General features: G+C 44.6%; 1 protein-coding gene across 1 annotated transcript in view; it reads left to right on the forward strand.

Annotated features, from left to right (window-relative positions):
* The first annotated feature begins 9717 nt into the window (after positions 1 to 9717).
* SGPP2 (sphingosine-1-phosphate phosphatase 2) overlaps positions 9718 to 16118 on the forward strand; it is a 35664-nt gene continuing 29263 nt past the window's right edge. Inside the window, exon 1 of the mRNA XM_030495871.1 lies at positions 9718 to 9933. Within this exon, the coding sequence (XP_030351731.1) occupies positions 9718 to 9933 (216 nt within the window). The remainder of the gene's footprint in view (positions 9934 to 16118) is intronic.

Consider the following 16118-nt stretch of genomic DNA (forward strand, 5'->3'; position numbering starts at 1 on the left):
CCAAATGAGCAGAAATAAATCGAGATAACAGGGTGGGCATGGATGTCTTCTTTAAAACAATCAATGGATGTCTCAAGTCTTGTTGACTTGCACAGTGCCTGTGCAAGGGCCACAGGTCAGGATGTTGCTGCTGTACCATCCACCCTCCCAGTCAGAAAGGGTGCAGCAGCTCCTGTCAGGTGTGATCAGTCAGGTCTTGGATGACGTCTGATATTCAACTTGATACTATTTTTACTAAAATAGTTAAAAGTATTTTTACTAAAATAGTTAAAAATAAGGATTATTAAAGTAGTCGTACAGACAGTTGATACAGTTTGCTTTGAAGGGAGATGACAAAGCACGGACATGTTTCCCTCCTGCAAAAACTATTGAAAATGCTTGCCATTTGGTGCCATTTAAATACATTTCAACAGCAAAATGTTTGCTCTCAGAGTGAGGCATAGTAGAAAATGACTCCTACTATGAGTTGTTAGAGGTGAAGGATCAATTATGACTCTGTTCCGAAGAGGCATGAGGGAGCCGCCCAGGCGAGCCATCTCCTCAGGCTGCCTGCATCTGAATTCAGCGATGTCTCCACAAAGAGGTCTGTAAGTGCAGGGTAGCCCTTTATTTGTGTCTTCCATACGGATCCCTTTTCCTTCCTTCCTTCCTTCCTTCCTTCCTTCCTTCCTTCCTTCCTTCCTTCCTTCCTTCCGTCCATCCGAAGATGTTCACATTTTTAAGGGCTTGCAAACTGTTCAGAAAGCCAGGACAGGACAGTCTGATGCTGGTCACACCTGAAAGAAATAATAATCTCAATTTCACTTACCCAAATGTAAGAACAGCAGTACCCTTGCTTCATCAGTAGCTGAGTATTAATTGCTAGAACCAGGGCAAATTCCCAGAATATAAAAGTTTTTTTCTTACTGCCCTGTACATTCATTCCATAGCTTCCAGTGTTTGAAGTGGATGACTTATTATTTCTAATGAAACGAGGCAAATGCTGTCAGACCTTCTAATGACTGTTTCTATCTACTATACCATAAAAAATGTACTTATGTATCCTTCTTGGTTTACTTCTAGTCAATCAATGTTAAAACATTGACATATGGGTGTGGGATTCTTTGCTGTCTTTAAAATAGGATCAATGACATTAAGGTTTGTCATGTTAATAGTAGAAATAAAGCAAAAAAAACCAAGAGCTATTTATGGTTTTAGGATGACATCTGTAATGTGGGTGGCAATAGAATGAAAAGTAGAGAATTTCAAAGCTCTTCATAGTTGAATGAATTGACTGAGCATGTATGTTTTAGTGGCTTAAAAAGTGTTAGTTACCCAAAGTTCATGCATCCAAACTAAATAAATCTATGAACTAAAGATAAGATAAAGCTATACACTGGCTGCACTAGCCTCAATCCATTTAATTGCTCATTTTCCACTCCCATCCTTCCTTCTCTGGATTGTTAACTCCCAAACAGACCTTTTGTAGAAACTCATAAATTACCTGGGGAAAGAAGGATTTAACAAGTCATCAGCTCTCAGCAAAAGCCACTGTTGCCCTTCTCCGGATGTTTTTTGTTGGCCAAGTCTCTGTGGGGTTTGAACAATCCTCATGGCCAGGTTAACTGGCACTGGCAATGCCCAGCTCCATACTGCGGGTAAACAGAGTTTAGAGGAAAGAAAAATACCCTCAGTCTGCTGCATTCCTAACCAGTGTTTGGCAGCAGTGACTCATGCTGGCATAAAGCAGTGATAAACATTTAGAAAACAACGCTGCAGATTCAAAAATGATGGCAGGAGATTTCCTACATGGAAGGTGTCACTAAGGAGAAGCTATCAAGGGACAGGGTGGAGAAGTACATGGCTTTAAAATTCATCCTCTGCTCTGAACAAGATGAGGAACCACGGAAAAACATGCATCACACAGAAAGCATTTGAAAGTGGTCTCTGCCAGGGCAAGACAAACTGCTGCTCTCCAGCATTAATGAGTATTAATTACTTTTCCTCCAGAAAAGGTATGTGGTTAAAATCAGCTGCTCCTTTCCAATAGTTTTTGCTTAGTTGTGTGTGCTGGGTGTGAGTGGCCCATTAGCATCTGACTGCTGAAAGACAACACACCCTTCTTCTTTCTTCTGTGCACAGGGGCTCAGAGCAAAACCAACCCTTCTAGAATAATACCTTGCTTGAAAGGCAAGGAAATTGTAAAAAGTGGGGTATTATGTGGTATTCAGTAATAACTGAGAACTGTCATGTTGTCACTGGTTTTTCACATGCTGAATGAGAGTTTGTTCAAGAGGGCATGCTAGGAGTTGTCTCAGAATAAAACAAGCAAAGAGAAAGAAAGTTCAGCTGAGCTCTTCCAGTGCCTGTGTATCTGTAGCAAAGGTGTGCTATCAGACTGGCCATTTCCAGGAAAGCTGGTTATAACAATCTATGATCTGTTCACTGCTAGCAAAGACCCTCCCAGATGCTCTTACAGGGGTGATTTACAAAGACTGCCCAATTCCCTTGCTTTTTGTCATCTCTTCAGCCCAGGCACTGACTGCTATAAGCAGAAATGCACCAGACAGCAGCATGGGAGCCACTGTAAAAAAAAGCTAGAAACCCTTTCCATGGTTTCAAGTACATCAAGGCAAAACTCAACTCAAAGGAAAGAGTTTTCACCATTTTAATCCTAGACTGCCGTTGAGACAATCAGATTTTTTTTCCCCAGTGGGCTAGTAGATGGTATTGTAAATAAAATCAGACCCTCTAGTCAACTCTAACGATAGTCAAGCACTTAAAGATTCTGAGGGGTTAAGTCTGACATTTAAACACAACATTATTAATTTCTCTTCTGCTGTCATTTCCCATAACACTGAAACAGCCGAAGTATCATATAGCCTACAAATAACCAGAAATGTTGAGAACACCTCTAGGAATTTCACGGTAGATGCATGTGCAATTGAACTGTCCAAGTGATATGGTGCAGAATAATTATTTAAATGACATGCTAATCATTGCTGGAAATTAGCAATCCCATTTCAAGCAATGCAAATCATAAGCAATTACATAGCATTATCTGGTTACTTACACTGCAAACAGAAAAGTTAATTATTCCTACCCGAGACAGCAGCCGCAGCTTCAGCACATTCTCTTGCAGTTTTTGGAGATGCTTTCATCTTTCCAAGTTCTAAAATTCACTTAGCCTTTGTATTTATATTCTCTAAAACTGAAAATATGACCATATATATAAAAAAATTAAGAATTTTATGATAAAATTATGTGAGAATTATAAAAATATGGGTCTACAATTAAATTTTCTTCCTATGCCTAAAGTTATGGGAGTTTGGACTGTAAAGGACTGATATATTTAGCACATACTGTTTGCTGGAGCTTTGTATTTTTAAGACCATCTGTGCAAAGACAATCAGTGATGTGTTCAGTGTGTTGAAGGCTGTGGAGGTATTAGAGAAACATGTTCTGATCTTGCTATACTGCTCAGTTAAACTAACAAAGACATTTGCATAGAAAACATTTTTCTCAATTGTCCAAAAAGGCATAAGAAACATGTGGCTTGAGACCCATTACAGCTGTGTGGACTCCTGTTGTGCCAAACAACCTGGTTTTATGTCGTTACATCTCAAATGGAGATCAAATCTGGGAGAGAGTCAATGAGAATTGTACCTATTCATGGCCTTACACTGGAGACCCAAGACTGTTGTGACAAAACTTTGGTGATTCTTTCTTTATTGATCTATGTTACAAACAATTTTTTTTCCTAAGAGATTTTCTTCAAAATGAATTTTATTTGGAGTTTTGATATGCATTAAATCAAAAAGCAAAATATTCAAGTGCTTGTGAAACCCATAGTCTGTCGTGCACTGGGTTTCGAAGGGCACCTTCTGGCAGAACTTTGCCATCTCTTTCACCCATACTTCAAATCCTTCAGTTCTTTGCTAGTCGAGAAAAGCTCCATTTTGTTTGCTCGTCGAGGTTAGTGGGTGGTTGGGTCTGACATTCAGTATAAAAAGCTCAGATCCAAAATAATGTGTTCAAGCTAACGTGTCAACTAAATAAAGCAAAATGTAAGATTATTATAAAAAGAGTACTTGGAACTTTTTGGGCATTAAAACATATAATTGTAATGTTTCTTTTGCGCTATAAACAGTTGAAAACCACAAATTGCCAAAAAAAGAAAATTGATTGAAGGAAGATGAAAGTAAGAGTTGGGCGGTAAGGCATATTGATAAAATTACTGAGGATAATGAAAACACTAGGAGATGAAGCTGGGAAAGAAAATCTGTTTAAAACCTATTTAAATACAATGTGCCATGATACTGATGAGTGGTAGGATTTCTGTCTTCACTGCATGGGCAAAGGGTTTCTGCGTCTAGCCATAAGAGTCTTCAAACAGTGAAGAAGAGGGATTGCAGCAAAAAATTGAGTGCCCAACCCTCCCTCTGGAACAGCCCCACATCCCATCATCAAACTCTGTGGTCCCAGGTCACAGCGTGCTGGTGTTTGTAGCTCTACCCTGACAAATCGACATCGCCCCTCCAGCTATTAGGAAGTCGTGTTCCGCTGGTACATAATGCAGTGGCTCTGTGTCTACTCAGCTTCATTGGAGGCTTCAGTTGTCCTTGTTCATGTCATCTCAGTCTAGAATATTGCAGGTCTGACATTTTTGTGTAAGCTAATTAACTGCTGCTGCCTCAAAAGCCATCAGCTGAAGTAACTCTTGTACAATCTTCTGCAGTGAAATGTGGTGCTGCCTGTAGAGCGACGGTGAAAGCTGTGCTTGTGTTTGCTCCTGGAGACCCGTTCCCTCAGCTTACGAGCCCAAAACAAGACTTGTCTGGCTGTCAGGATTGCAAACTCATGCTGGCATCCAAAAAACTGAGCTGTGTTATCACCCAGTCATGGACTTTGTTGTTCGCTTTTATCTTTGTTGATGCTGGAAGCAAAATCATCCACAGTCGTGACAGTGACACCCATTGTTAACGAAATGCTTTCAGTGCAAGGCACTATTTTCATCTTTCTCAAAAGTTATCCTTTGTATGCTCATCTTTCACATGAGCCCAAAGGTGATTTTCCTCCCTTGTGAAAATGTAGCTGAATGCTGACCAGGTATTAGTGAGGTATTTTGGCCCTAGATGAGGTGGTTTCACCAGTTAAAGCTTTAAAAACTCTTTTTTGCAGCTGGACAGTTAATAAATAGCTTTGTCTAGACACTCTCAGAAAGCTGCTCATCTAGTCCTTTGCAGTGATGTTGCTTCCACTGGTTTTACAGAAAACTGGCTTTCTAAATGTCAGAAAATCTGTATGGGCCACTGTCCTGGTTTCGGCTGGGATAGAGTGAATTTTCTTCTTACACCACAACAGCTACATAAAGTGTGGGACATTTCCTGACTTTTTCATTTGTTTATATTTTATTATTATTTTTTATTTTTTTTAGTAAAGCAAATCTTTCCAGGAGCCAAACCCAGAGTATTTTTCTTGGCCACCAGAGGTAATATGAGGTAGCTTTCAGGAAAAGGTGATTAGGGTATTGTTCTAAAGGAGGAATAGAAGAGAAATGATTCATACTCTTGCTTTGAGCAAGAATAAACAAGTTGTTCCATGAGCAGTGCAAATGATAAAACAAGCTTCCTGTAGATTGTTATTCCATGTCACTAGGCACTTTCCACCGCAGAAGTTAGTCTTCTGGCCAGTTCTGTCCTGAAACCCTCCATCCTCTTTGTGGCCCAAACACCTCCCACTGGTGTGTCATGGTCCTTCCTATGATCCTCTATTCCATCCTGGAAGCATCTCTTTTTCCCTCTTCCCGATTCCCCATTACTACACTGCTGTGTCCTGCAGCCATGCCTGTTATCTGTTAGGTACTGGATAGATAAGAGGTAGAATTGCCAGCAGCACACCTGGAAATACGTGTGTCCAGAGTGGAGCCATCAGGCAGCCCAAATTGTGTCTCTGTCTCCTATCCTACTGCCGTTTCTCCCTGAAAACACAGGACTATAAGTCTGGTGAAACCTCTGCTCCCACGGTGAATGTGACTTGAATTTGCCCGATGGTTCAAAAACTGGTTGAGGGGAGGTGGTAGATGCAGATTGATCTTTATCTTCGTAAGAAAATGCCCAAAAGCCAACGATGAGTTTTCTTTGTGTCCTAAACTGAACCTAAAATGTTTTTCATTCCAGAAATCAGTTTTTATTGGAAATATAACTTTCACAAATCTCTTCACTTTGCTTAACAAAAAAGGGGTCACAGACTTTCATCATCAGCTTATGTACCACTTATACCTGCTCATGTTGATTCAAGGAGTGTTAGGCATCTTGCCTCTCCAAGTGTTCCCACAAATCCCTTTTGCTGAGTATTTGCACCCCTGGGTCCCCAAGCACCTGTAAAATGCCCCCACACCTCTCAGTCACACTGAATTCTCACCAGCTGGATGCTGACATCCTCGTCAAGGCCCAGTCACACTAACCAAAGTGTTTTCCTGAAGAAGATTTAGGTAGAAGTTGGCTACAAATTATTAGTTCTATTTTAATGTTCGGGAAGTAGTATAAAGACAATGGGGAGACACATGTATGTGGGCAGATCAGATAAATATTGACTTGTGGTTGGCAAAGAGATGTTTAAAAATACCTACAGAGCACTGGCCCTGGCTGTGCACTTTCATTCCTGTTTTCCTGCTTTATGCTGTGTCTCTGGGTGAGATCCTGTCTCACTGGCATCAATGGCAAAACTCCCAGCCCAGCTGCACCGGCAGGGCTGGAATTTTACTTTTCAAAGTAATGTGTTAAAAACTCTTGTACTCATCGTCATATAGGTGAGCAAAATAAGAATGAAATTATTTTGAAGGTTCTTTCTGTCGTACAATGAAAATAACCCTGAAAAAAGTATGGACCAAATTCATCCAGGTGCACTACTGAAGTCACTCTATGTAGAAGCAATTAAGCAATATAAATGCAATTTTTAATTGAAATTCCACCCTTGTGGATGTTTCACTGTCCTGGTTTCAGCTGGGATAGAGTTAATTTTCTTCCCAGTAGCTGGTGCAGTGCTGTGTTTTGGATTTAGTCTGAGAACAATGCTGGTAATACACCGATGTTTTAGTTGTTGCTCAGTAGCACTTATCCTGATCAAGGACTTTTCAGTCTCTCATGCTCTGCCAGTGAGGAGGGACATGAGAAGCTGTGAGGAAGCAGAGACAGGACTCAAACCAGCCAAAGGGGTGTTCCATACCACAGCACGTCATGCCCAGTATATAAACTGGGGGGAGTTGGCTGGGAGCAGCCAGTCACTGCTCAGGGACGGGGCTGGGCATCGGTCAGCGGGTGGTGAGCAATTGTATTGTGCACCGCTTGTCTTTCTGGGGTTTTATGCCTCTCTCTCTTTTTTCTCTGTTAATATTACTGTTACTACTATTATTATTCTTATATTTTCCTTATATTTCAATTATTAAAATTGAATAATATGTTCTTATCTCAACCCACAGGCTTTACCTTTTTTCCACTTCTCCATCCCACCAGAGGGAAGGATTGAGTGAGCAGTTGCGTGGTACTTGGTTGCTGGTTGGGGTTAAACCACAACATTCACTTATCTGAGAAAGAGAAAAAAGAACAGAAAAGCTTCCCAGATACTTATGAGTGCACATAATAAATTATACAGCCATTAAAAAACAAACCCAGAAGGAAACAATGCATAATTCCTTCAGGTAAACAACATAAACATACAACCAAGCTGGGATGGGGAGCCTCCCTCCTCAGCCCATGTGAACTGGTTCTGCCAACGAGTGAGCTGTAACCCTATCATCACAGCCACTGATGAGTGTGTGTGCACACAAGCAATGTGGGAAGCACTTGAAACAAGATGTCACCTGGAGTTGTGGTTGGGCAAACCTCAGGTGGTAGAAGATTGCATTTTGAGAAGATAAAATAAATGAATCACACATAACAATTAGATGAGATATACGGAGTCTGCCCTAGAGTCTGGACAGGAGTGAAAAGAAAGTGAGAAAGCTAACCGTATCCTGGCCTGCATCAAAAGGAGTGTGACCAGCAGGTCAGGGGAGGGGATTCTACCCCTCTACTCTGCTCTTGTGAGACCCCACCTGCAGTACTGTGTCCAGCTCTGGAGCCCCCAACACGAGGGACATAGTCCTGCTTGAGCGAGTCCAGAGGAGGCCACAAAGATGATAAGAGGGCTGGAGCACCTCTCCTGTGAAGACAGGCTGACAGAGTTGGGCTTGTTCAGCCTGGACAAGAGAAGACTACAGGGAGGCCTTATAACAGTCTTCCAACACCTGAAAGGGTCCTACAAGAAATATGGAGAGGGACATTTTACAAGAATATGTAGGGACAGGAAAAGGGGGAAAGGCTCTAAACTGAAATAGAGTAGATTTAGATTAGATATGAGGAAGAAGTTCTTTACTGTGAGGGCGGTGAGACACTGCGATAGGTTGCCCAGAGAAGCTGTGGCTGCCTCATCCCTGGCAGTGTTCAAGGCCAGGGTGGATGGGGCTTAGAGCAACCTGGTCTAGTGGAAGGTGTCCCTGCCCATGGCAGGGGGTTGGAACTAGCTCTTTAAGATCCTTTCCAACCCAAACCATTCTATGGTATGATTCTATGCGTGAAGAAGATCCATCCCTTCAGCACCTTGCAGAGGCTACAGAGCTGGCCCAGCCTGAGCTGCGGCCAGGTGATGAGATGACCCTGCCATCTCGAGAGGGGCTGAGTGAGCATCTCCTGCAGTCAGCCCAAGCAACAGCACAGAGACACACTGAAAAGTAAGGGAGCATGGCTTTGGTTTTCAAGAGCTCTGGAAAGAAAAGCTTTGATGCAATCTGGAAATTTGGGTATTTAGATTAAAAAATATAACAATTTGCAATGAGCCTACATTGAAGCAAATGATGGACTCTTGCAATCCTTGCACAAAAATACCTTCTGGGGATAGAAGTGGGCTGTTCTAAAAAAACCCCAAATGCACCAACAAAACTAAGGTCCTTAATGTTTCAAGAGCAGGAATCAGTAATCACCATCTGTGGCAAGTTTTGCAGCCCAAGAGCTTGAGGGGTATCTTCCAAGTGATAACATCTCTCTTATTTGGGAAAGTCCATAGCTGTGTTTAAGGGAGAAAATACTTAGATGCATGTGTATCCATACTTCTGTATGTATACAAGACATACATGTAAATATTCAGGAGAAAAAATAAATGCTAGCTCCAAGATGGGACAAACTGAAACTGGGGCCAGCCCAGGATACGTCTGATGTCGGAGAGGGAGCTGATGGGAGAGAAGCCTGTACAGTCCTTCCACCCTGGAGCTGTGACGAGTGGAACGGTGACAAGTGGCAGCCCAGGGAGGGGAAGAGACTCCCCGATGCAGCCCTCCTCACCTGCCTGTTCTTTGTTTGAGGGTTTTCCAGGGATCTTGGTGAGATCCAGGGCAGTTTATCTTAAGAAAGCAGGTGGCATTTACCTCGAGGCAGGTTACATCCAGTTTTTTTACCAGGGTAGGAAACCCCACAAAACCAGACAAGTGGCTGAATTTCTCGGGGTGGGGGGATCGCACACGCGGCGTCGGGGGCTCCCGCAGCCGGGGGGGGGCGCACGGCCCGGCCGGCAGGGGGCGCTCCCGGGCGGGGCACCGCACCTGCGGGGCGGGGCGGGCGGGGCGGAGCGCAGCGCACCTGCGGCGGCCCCGCGGCCGCCGGGGCACAGCGCGGTGTGCGTGGTGCGGGTTGGGGCTGCGGCAGCATGGCCCGCCTTCTGCGCACCTTGCGCAGCTCACAGCCCGTGGCGCGCTTCCAGCGCTGCTGCGGGCTCTTCCCCGCCGCCGAGGAGGGCGGCAGTGGCGACCCCGCGGAGGGGGCCCGGGACCGCGGCGTCTGCAACGGCGCGGGTGCGCTGCGCCGCCCGGCAGCTGCTGGCCGCGGCCCCCCCAGCGGGGTGCGGAGCGGCCGCGGCCCGCAGGTGAGTGCCGCGGGGGGCGGCCGGGCTCGGCCGTGACTCAGCAGAGCCGCCTCCCGCGGCTGTGCGCGCCGGGGCTCCCCAGGGGGTTCCCACGCATCCCGGAGCCTGCCCGGGCGGGAGCCGGGATGGAAGCGCCGGGCTGTGAGTGACAGCGCTCTGCGGTGCCGCAGTCGGGCTTCATCCCGGCCCCGCTGGGGAGGCATTTCCGAGGTTCTCCGTTTACTCCCCCGACATGAGATACCCGGTGCGAGTGGGGTTTGTTTGCAGAGGTACCCGGGGCAGCTCGGCAGCAGCGCAGCCTCATCCTGGAGTGCAAGTTTTCCCGTGGGCAGGGCTGCGGAGCCGGTTCTATTCACCGTGGGTCCCTCTGCAGCGGGGTGCACCTGCTGTGGTGCGTCCCCGGGCCACGGCTCCGCGCTGCCTCGCACCGAAAGGGGCTCGGCGCAGGCGAGGAGCGCAGCCCGCAGCCCTGTCCGCGCCTGCGGTGGGTCATGTTTGCGCGTTCACTGTGGCTGGCGTCCTGCTGCAGACGGGCTGAGCTTCCTGCGGTTCCCTCTGCCCGGGCAGGGCACGGCGTTCCCCCACGGTCTGTAGTTCGGTTGCGTATCGGAAGGGAGCAGGGAAGGGCATGACGCAACCCATGCGTGCGGGTTGGATGACCTGCTTTTTCTCTTACTGTAATGACTTGAATTCATTAGCAGATCACATTGTGGTGCCTTTTGGAAAGGAAGTGTGATAATGGTCTTCCAAACTCAACCTGCAGAATAAACACGGGCCAGCCTCAAACACTGCAACTCTACCAGTCATCCCCTTTGTACTATTTTACCCTTCCTTGTTCTGTATCTCTGCTTGGATTCTCGTTTTGAGCATCTAAAATTCTTCATCAGTCGCTGCTTGACTCTTTCTCAATTAGCAGATAAGGGAAATTGGGGTAGTCGTTCAGTGTTTACTTAACTACAGTAAACTATTTTTGGTAAATTGTGCAGATAATTCACGTAAAAGATTTATTTTCACTACTTGCTTTTGGACAGTGATGTAGTTAATATAACAGGGTTGATACTAAAATACTGTCGAAGCTAATGCTCCATGAACAAAGCTGTTGTTTTGTGATTCACATGTGAAGGGTGAGTATGTCCTGGGTAAGACTCCTGAGACCTGGAGATAGAAGCAGAAGAGTTTGTTTCCACATGATAGGGATGCTCACTTCTGAAACATGTGAAAGTTGGGTTTAAACCCAAAGAAGATGGAGGTGGGAGTAATGGCTTGAACAGTGTTTCAGTGGTATGCTGGAATTGTAAAGACAGATTCTCTCTGCTCCTGTGAAATCCGTTTTTACAATCCGTTTTTACAAAGAGGATTTTCTGTAACCTGCCAGGAGATGCAAAAAGTGAATTGGGATCATCCTTATGCCAAAAACCATACTCTTCTAAGTTGCTAAGTGAACCAGGGTTGCCCTGATGTATCTGCAGAGAAGTGGGTTTAGGAGTCTGATACACATAGCAAAGTCCTCAGCCATAAACTCTCTAAGAACAGTGGTATTTTGCTCTTAGCTACAGGTGTTTGCAGAAAGGGGCCTAAGCATTGCCCCTGCATCTCACTCCTGGTGACCTTGGGCAGCTCTGTGCTCAGCTTGAACATCCCCTCCTGAAGCTTTGGAGTTTCAAGGTCTGTATTATCAGGACAGAAGTTTTCTGTGAGGTAGTAACTAATATTAGTTTGTCTTTACTACCACAGTGCAATAGTCTTCAAGGTTTTCAGGTTCCTATATAAGTTCTTGGACAATCAGTAGGTTATCCCTTGGAAACAGAGTGTATTGCATGCTTGAGTGAAGAAGTGGTGAATGGTTGGCAAGATGCTGGGGCTGCCACAGCTCCATCTCTCCAGACCTATACCTTTTGTTCTGTGCCAGTCCTCAGGCCCTATATCTGACATGGGCTAGATTGTGAGCCAGGGTGGAGAGGCTCTGGGGAAAGGGCTTTGACGGCTAGCAGCTGATGGTGGTTGGGAGGGGATGAAACACCTAGTAGGATGGATGCCAAACTGCACGGAGAGGGGGTAGAAACCCTCAGGAGGTAATGGATAGGACAGCTCTTCATCTGAGAGAAGGAACGCTTTAATTCCTGCATACATTTGTTGCGCAGTTGTCAGCAGTACTGCTTGTGATGCATCAGTGTCGTTTTTCCCTGTATAACCTGCAGATTATATGTGTTTAAAAAAAAAATGAATCATCAGCAAGGCCTCATTTTTACAGTGGTCGGCAGTGCAATGGTGGCTGTATTCCTGAATCTTTGTAATTCAGTCCTGTCTGCCCCACAGGAACTGCCCCGAGATGACGAGACAAGGACTGAAATGCTTAAATGTGACAGCAAGGGCTGCATGTGTTTCTTAAATATTGAATCAATTACCTAGCCTGTGTTCTTGATGTTCCTTTGGTTACTAGATCAGTTAAGAACACTTTTAATACCTCAAGTGAAAACTCAGGTATCTGAGGATGGTGCAGAATGGTGCTAGTCCAATGTGCTAGCTGGATTTATGCCCCGGCTTTGACTTAAAATGGAACCCGTGAGCTTTTAGAGAAGGAACTGTTGGGTTTTATTACTACAGAAGACAAGACAGTAACTTTTTGTAATTATCCTGTCTCTAGCTGATACTTAGTTGTTTTCTGTGCTTCTTTCTGGTATTGGTTTGATTTACAGGGAATTTATTTCTGGAGCTGCTTGAAAGATATCTTTTCCTGGAGCTCTGTATGCAGTCCTTGAGTTGTGCACTTAGTGCCTAACTTTCTGAAGACTTTTCTGGTGTTTTAGTGAGTGGCCAGGTAAATGTTACATATATTTAAGAAGTGGAGCTCTGCTTATCTCTAACCTCCTGATGGGCTTTTGCTCCTGAAATTGATAGCGTGAATTAAAAAGAGCAAAGATAAAACAAAAAAAAAAAATCTCATACAAAGTTCTCCGTAGAGCTTTGTTTTTCTTCACTTCCTTTCCCCAGATGCTTTATCATCTCTGGAGATCTATCTTTCTGCCTTGGAGAGAGTATAGTTCATATTTACTTTGTAGTTATACCTTAACTGTTAGAACTGGTCCGAACTGGTGCAGTGTTTACAAACTGCCTGATCACGTCTAGTGATTGTATAGTTCTTGCTTGTGCCTTTGGTGAGGAAGCTAATAATGGGGATAACAGCAAGGTGATGGTAACAAAAATAAATGAAAAAGATAAAAACTGCACATCCATCTCAGATGTTGCAATCCCCCAAAACGTAGTTGATTACTGGCAAGACATAGATGACAGCACTACTTTTGCTGCGATAGGATGTCTGAAAATTTGAAGTAGACTTGCTCTGGAGCTTGAGTCAAAGTCTCTTTTCTATTGCTCCCTTGCAATAGATTCTTGCATCATCCCCAGAGTCTTGATTTTCGTTTTTTAATCATACTACTGACTTACTCAGTTTCATGGTGTTTCCCTTTCCATGCAGCACTAAGTTGGCAGTAGCTGAGGTAGGTTCAGCAGGCAAGACAAACTCTTGTGAAGAAAGTCCATGAGCACCATTAGCATAGCTGGCAGCAAGGCATTTCTGCCTCAAGAGCTACTGCTGTCTCTTCCTATAGAATATAGTTGAACTTTTAGAAGTTCCTCGGTTTGGGCTGCAGCTGGAGAGACGTGAGATCCAGTTTCTTATTTTGATGGGCTGAGCACAAGATTCAGATCCCTCGGCATCACTCCTGCTGCTCTGGTACTTTGTGTTCCTTTCTCTCGTACTCAGTGCGGCTGCTGAGGGAGCTTGCCTGCCTTGCACGTGTCTGAGTTTTGTTTCAAGGTTCCCATGGAAAGTAACTGGTAAGGGATATATGAATGAGACTTCCATCAGATGGATTTGGCCAGCCTTGTGACTGATAGTCCTTTGGAAAATGTCAGTGTAGTTGCATCCAAGATTCAAGCAGTATGTGGCAACCGTGTTTAGACCTGTTAGCACTTGATTTGCTGCTCCTCAGCAAGACCAGTGTCCCCTCTGGAGAACAAGCAGCAGCAAAGCCAGGCACGTGCTGCCTGTTACCAGTGACTAGTCATCTTCTAGATCTTGCTGCAGAAACACCTGATGCTAATAGAAGTTTGTGAAACTTCAGTCACTGATTGTAAGGGGTATCCTGTGTGGTGCCTGCTGGTGAGGTGGGTGATGGTGTGGGGAGCATGTGAGGGGCTGCACTGGGAGCCCACGTGGGGTTATGCTGATGATGAGGTGCTTTGTGACTCAGCGCTTCCCAGCTCACGGCCCGAGTCATCTTTTGAAGCTGCTGGACCTCGTAATGAGAGGCTATCAGGATCCTAGGATTAATTCCAGTACTTGGAGGGGAGCCACTTACTGTCTTATAATTCTGCTGAATGTCTTAGGCCATTAGTTCAGATATCAACCAGAAGAATAAAAGCTTGTCTGTGGTCATTTTTCTCCTTTTTGTCTCTGGAGAACAGGGGTAGGTTTAGTGAGTGAGGAGCCGGAGAATATCTGTTCTCCCTGGGAAATTTCCTTGAACAGCCAGTTCTTTTACTTTACCTTGTGTGTATGCTCTGCAGGGAGTATTTATGGGCCATCTGGGCAACATAAGGTGACTATTGACTGCTATGGCAAGTAAATCTAAGGTCTAGAATGTACAGGTAGTGTTGTCTAAACCATAAGATTTTTATTTAAAATGGCTATTCAAGTTTCTGCTTTATAGGGCTTCATATCAGCTCAGTAGAGTTAACACCTGTAACTTATTTTTTCCAAAGTAAACTGCCATTGGTCTAGATTTAGAGGTATGTGAATGCTTTAATATATAGTTACATTGCTAATTTATTACTATTTTATTGTACTGCTGTATTTGTGAATATTTATTATTAGATGTAAAAATAGAAAGCATGTTTAGTCCTTCCTTTTGAAGGCAACTGGTTGTTGCAAGCTACTGCTAATAGAGTTCTCTGAGCCGGCTGGTTCTGGTATGGATGAAGCTGAGTGGTCATTCTGTCACATCAGACCAGGTCAATATTATTCCCTTTGCAGCCAGATTGACTTCGTGTAATTATAGCTGCTTACTTATGCTAACCAGTTTAATCAAGTGTATTGCCTTCAGTGTTCTCCATTGCCATTTCTCTGTGCAAAGGGAGGGCGATGAGGTAGTTCACTTTGCAGGAGAAGACTGTGTCAGACACGGTCATGCCGCAAGACCAAAGACCAAATATTTGCATGGGAAAGGGCTCAGAGGTGTTAGTAGCGAGAAACCTGTCCCCTGACCAATATAAGGCCCATGAACTGGTATGTATGGTATGAAGCAGAGGACAGAATAAGCAAAAGGCTGTAAGAGGGGTCTAGGGAGGAGAAGAGGGTATGTATGGCAGGGTGGCATGTGCTAATCGCAACTATTAATGAGGCAGCAAGTGAACTGAGAGCATCTTATCTACAGCTCTTGTCCCCAGGGGCAGGCTGGCTGCTGAGGTGTTCTCCAGCATGCCTCTCTACAGTTATGGCTGCAATTTAAAAGCCAGGTCCCTTCCTGTTTACGGTGGTCTTTGTGTATCTATCTGGGACTTGTGTATTTGCAATGATACTTAACTTGAAGCCTTATTCAGCACTAACTTGGAAAACTGCCGTTTGATTTGAATCCTGGAACTATTTGCTAGGGAAACAGTCACTTTCCCCCTGTGCTAGTGCCTGATTAGAACAGATTAATAATTAAGTTGTCCGAAAATGGTGTGGTGTTACTCTGCCCACTTATTTTCCAGAAGCCTTGCTGCTCTGTGCCTTTCAGAATAGACCTCTATGGTGGAACCGATCTTTGTGCAAAAGCAAGCTGACTGGATTCATGATGCTGCTGCTGGGTAGAAATATGTGACTAATCTGTGGTGTCAAATTTTCAGGCTATAGTTAATTTCTAAAACCAAGTCTTAAGGTGAGAATAAGCTTTTTGCTTGGAAGAGAAACATAACTGTGAGGTCCTGGTTCTCCATGGTCATTTGGCCGTTCCTGCGTGCTTCTGTTGAGGAGCTCCCAACAGCTGGGAGCTGTTCAAACTTGGTGCAGGGGAGAAAAATGAGTTGAGGGGCTTCCCACTCCTCCTCCTCTGGAGAGCAACCTGGGTATCTATCAGCCATGCAGGTCCTAGTAACGCTCTGACTCATGTGTTTTGGCAGAAAGTCAAGGATAAGAGGTGGTG

The sequence above is a fragment of the Strigops habroptila genome, chromosome 8 (genome assembly GCF_004027225.2).
Source record: "Strigops habroptila isolate Jane chromosome 8, bStrHab1.2.pri, whole genome shotgun sequence".
In the NCBI taxonomy this organism is placed as follows: Eukaryota; Metazoa; Chordata; class Aves; order Psittaciformes; family Psittacidae; genus Strigops; species Strigops habroptila.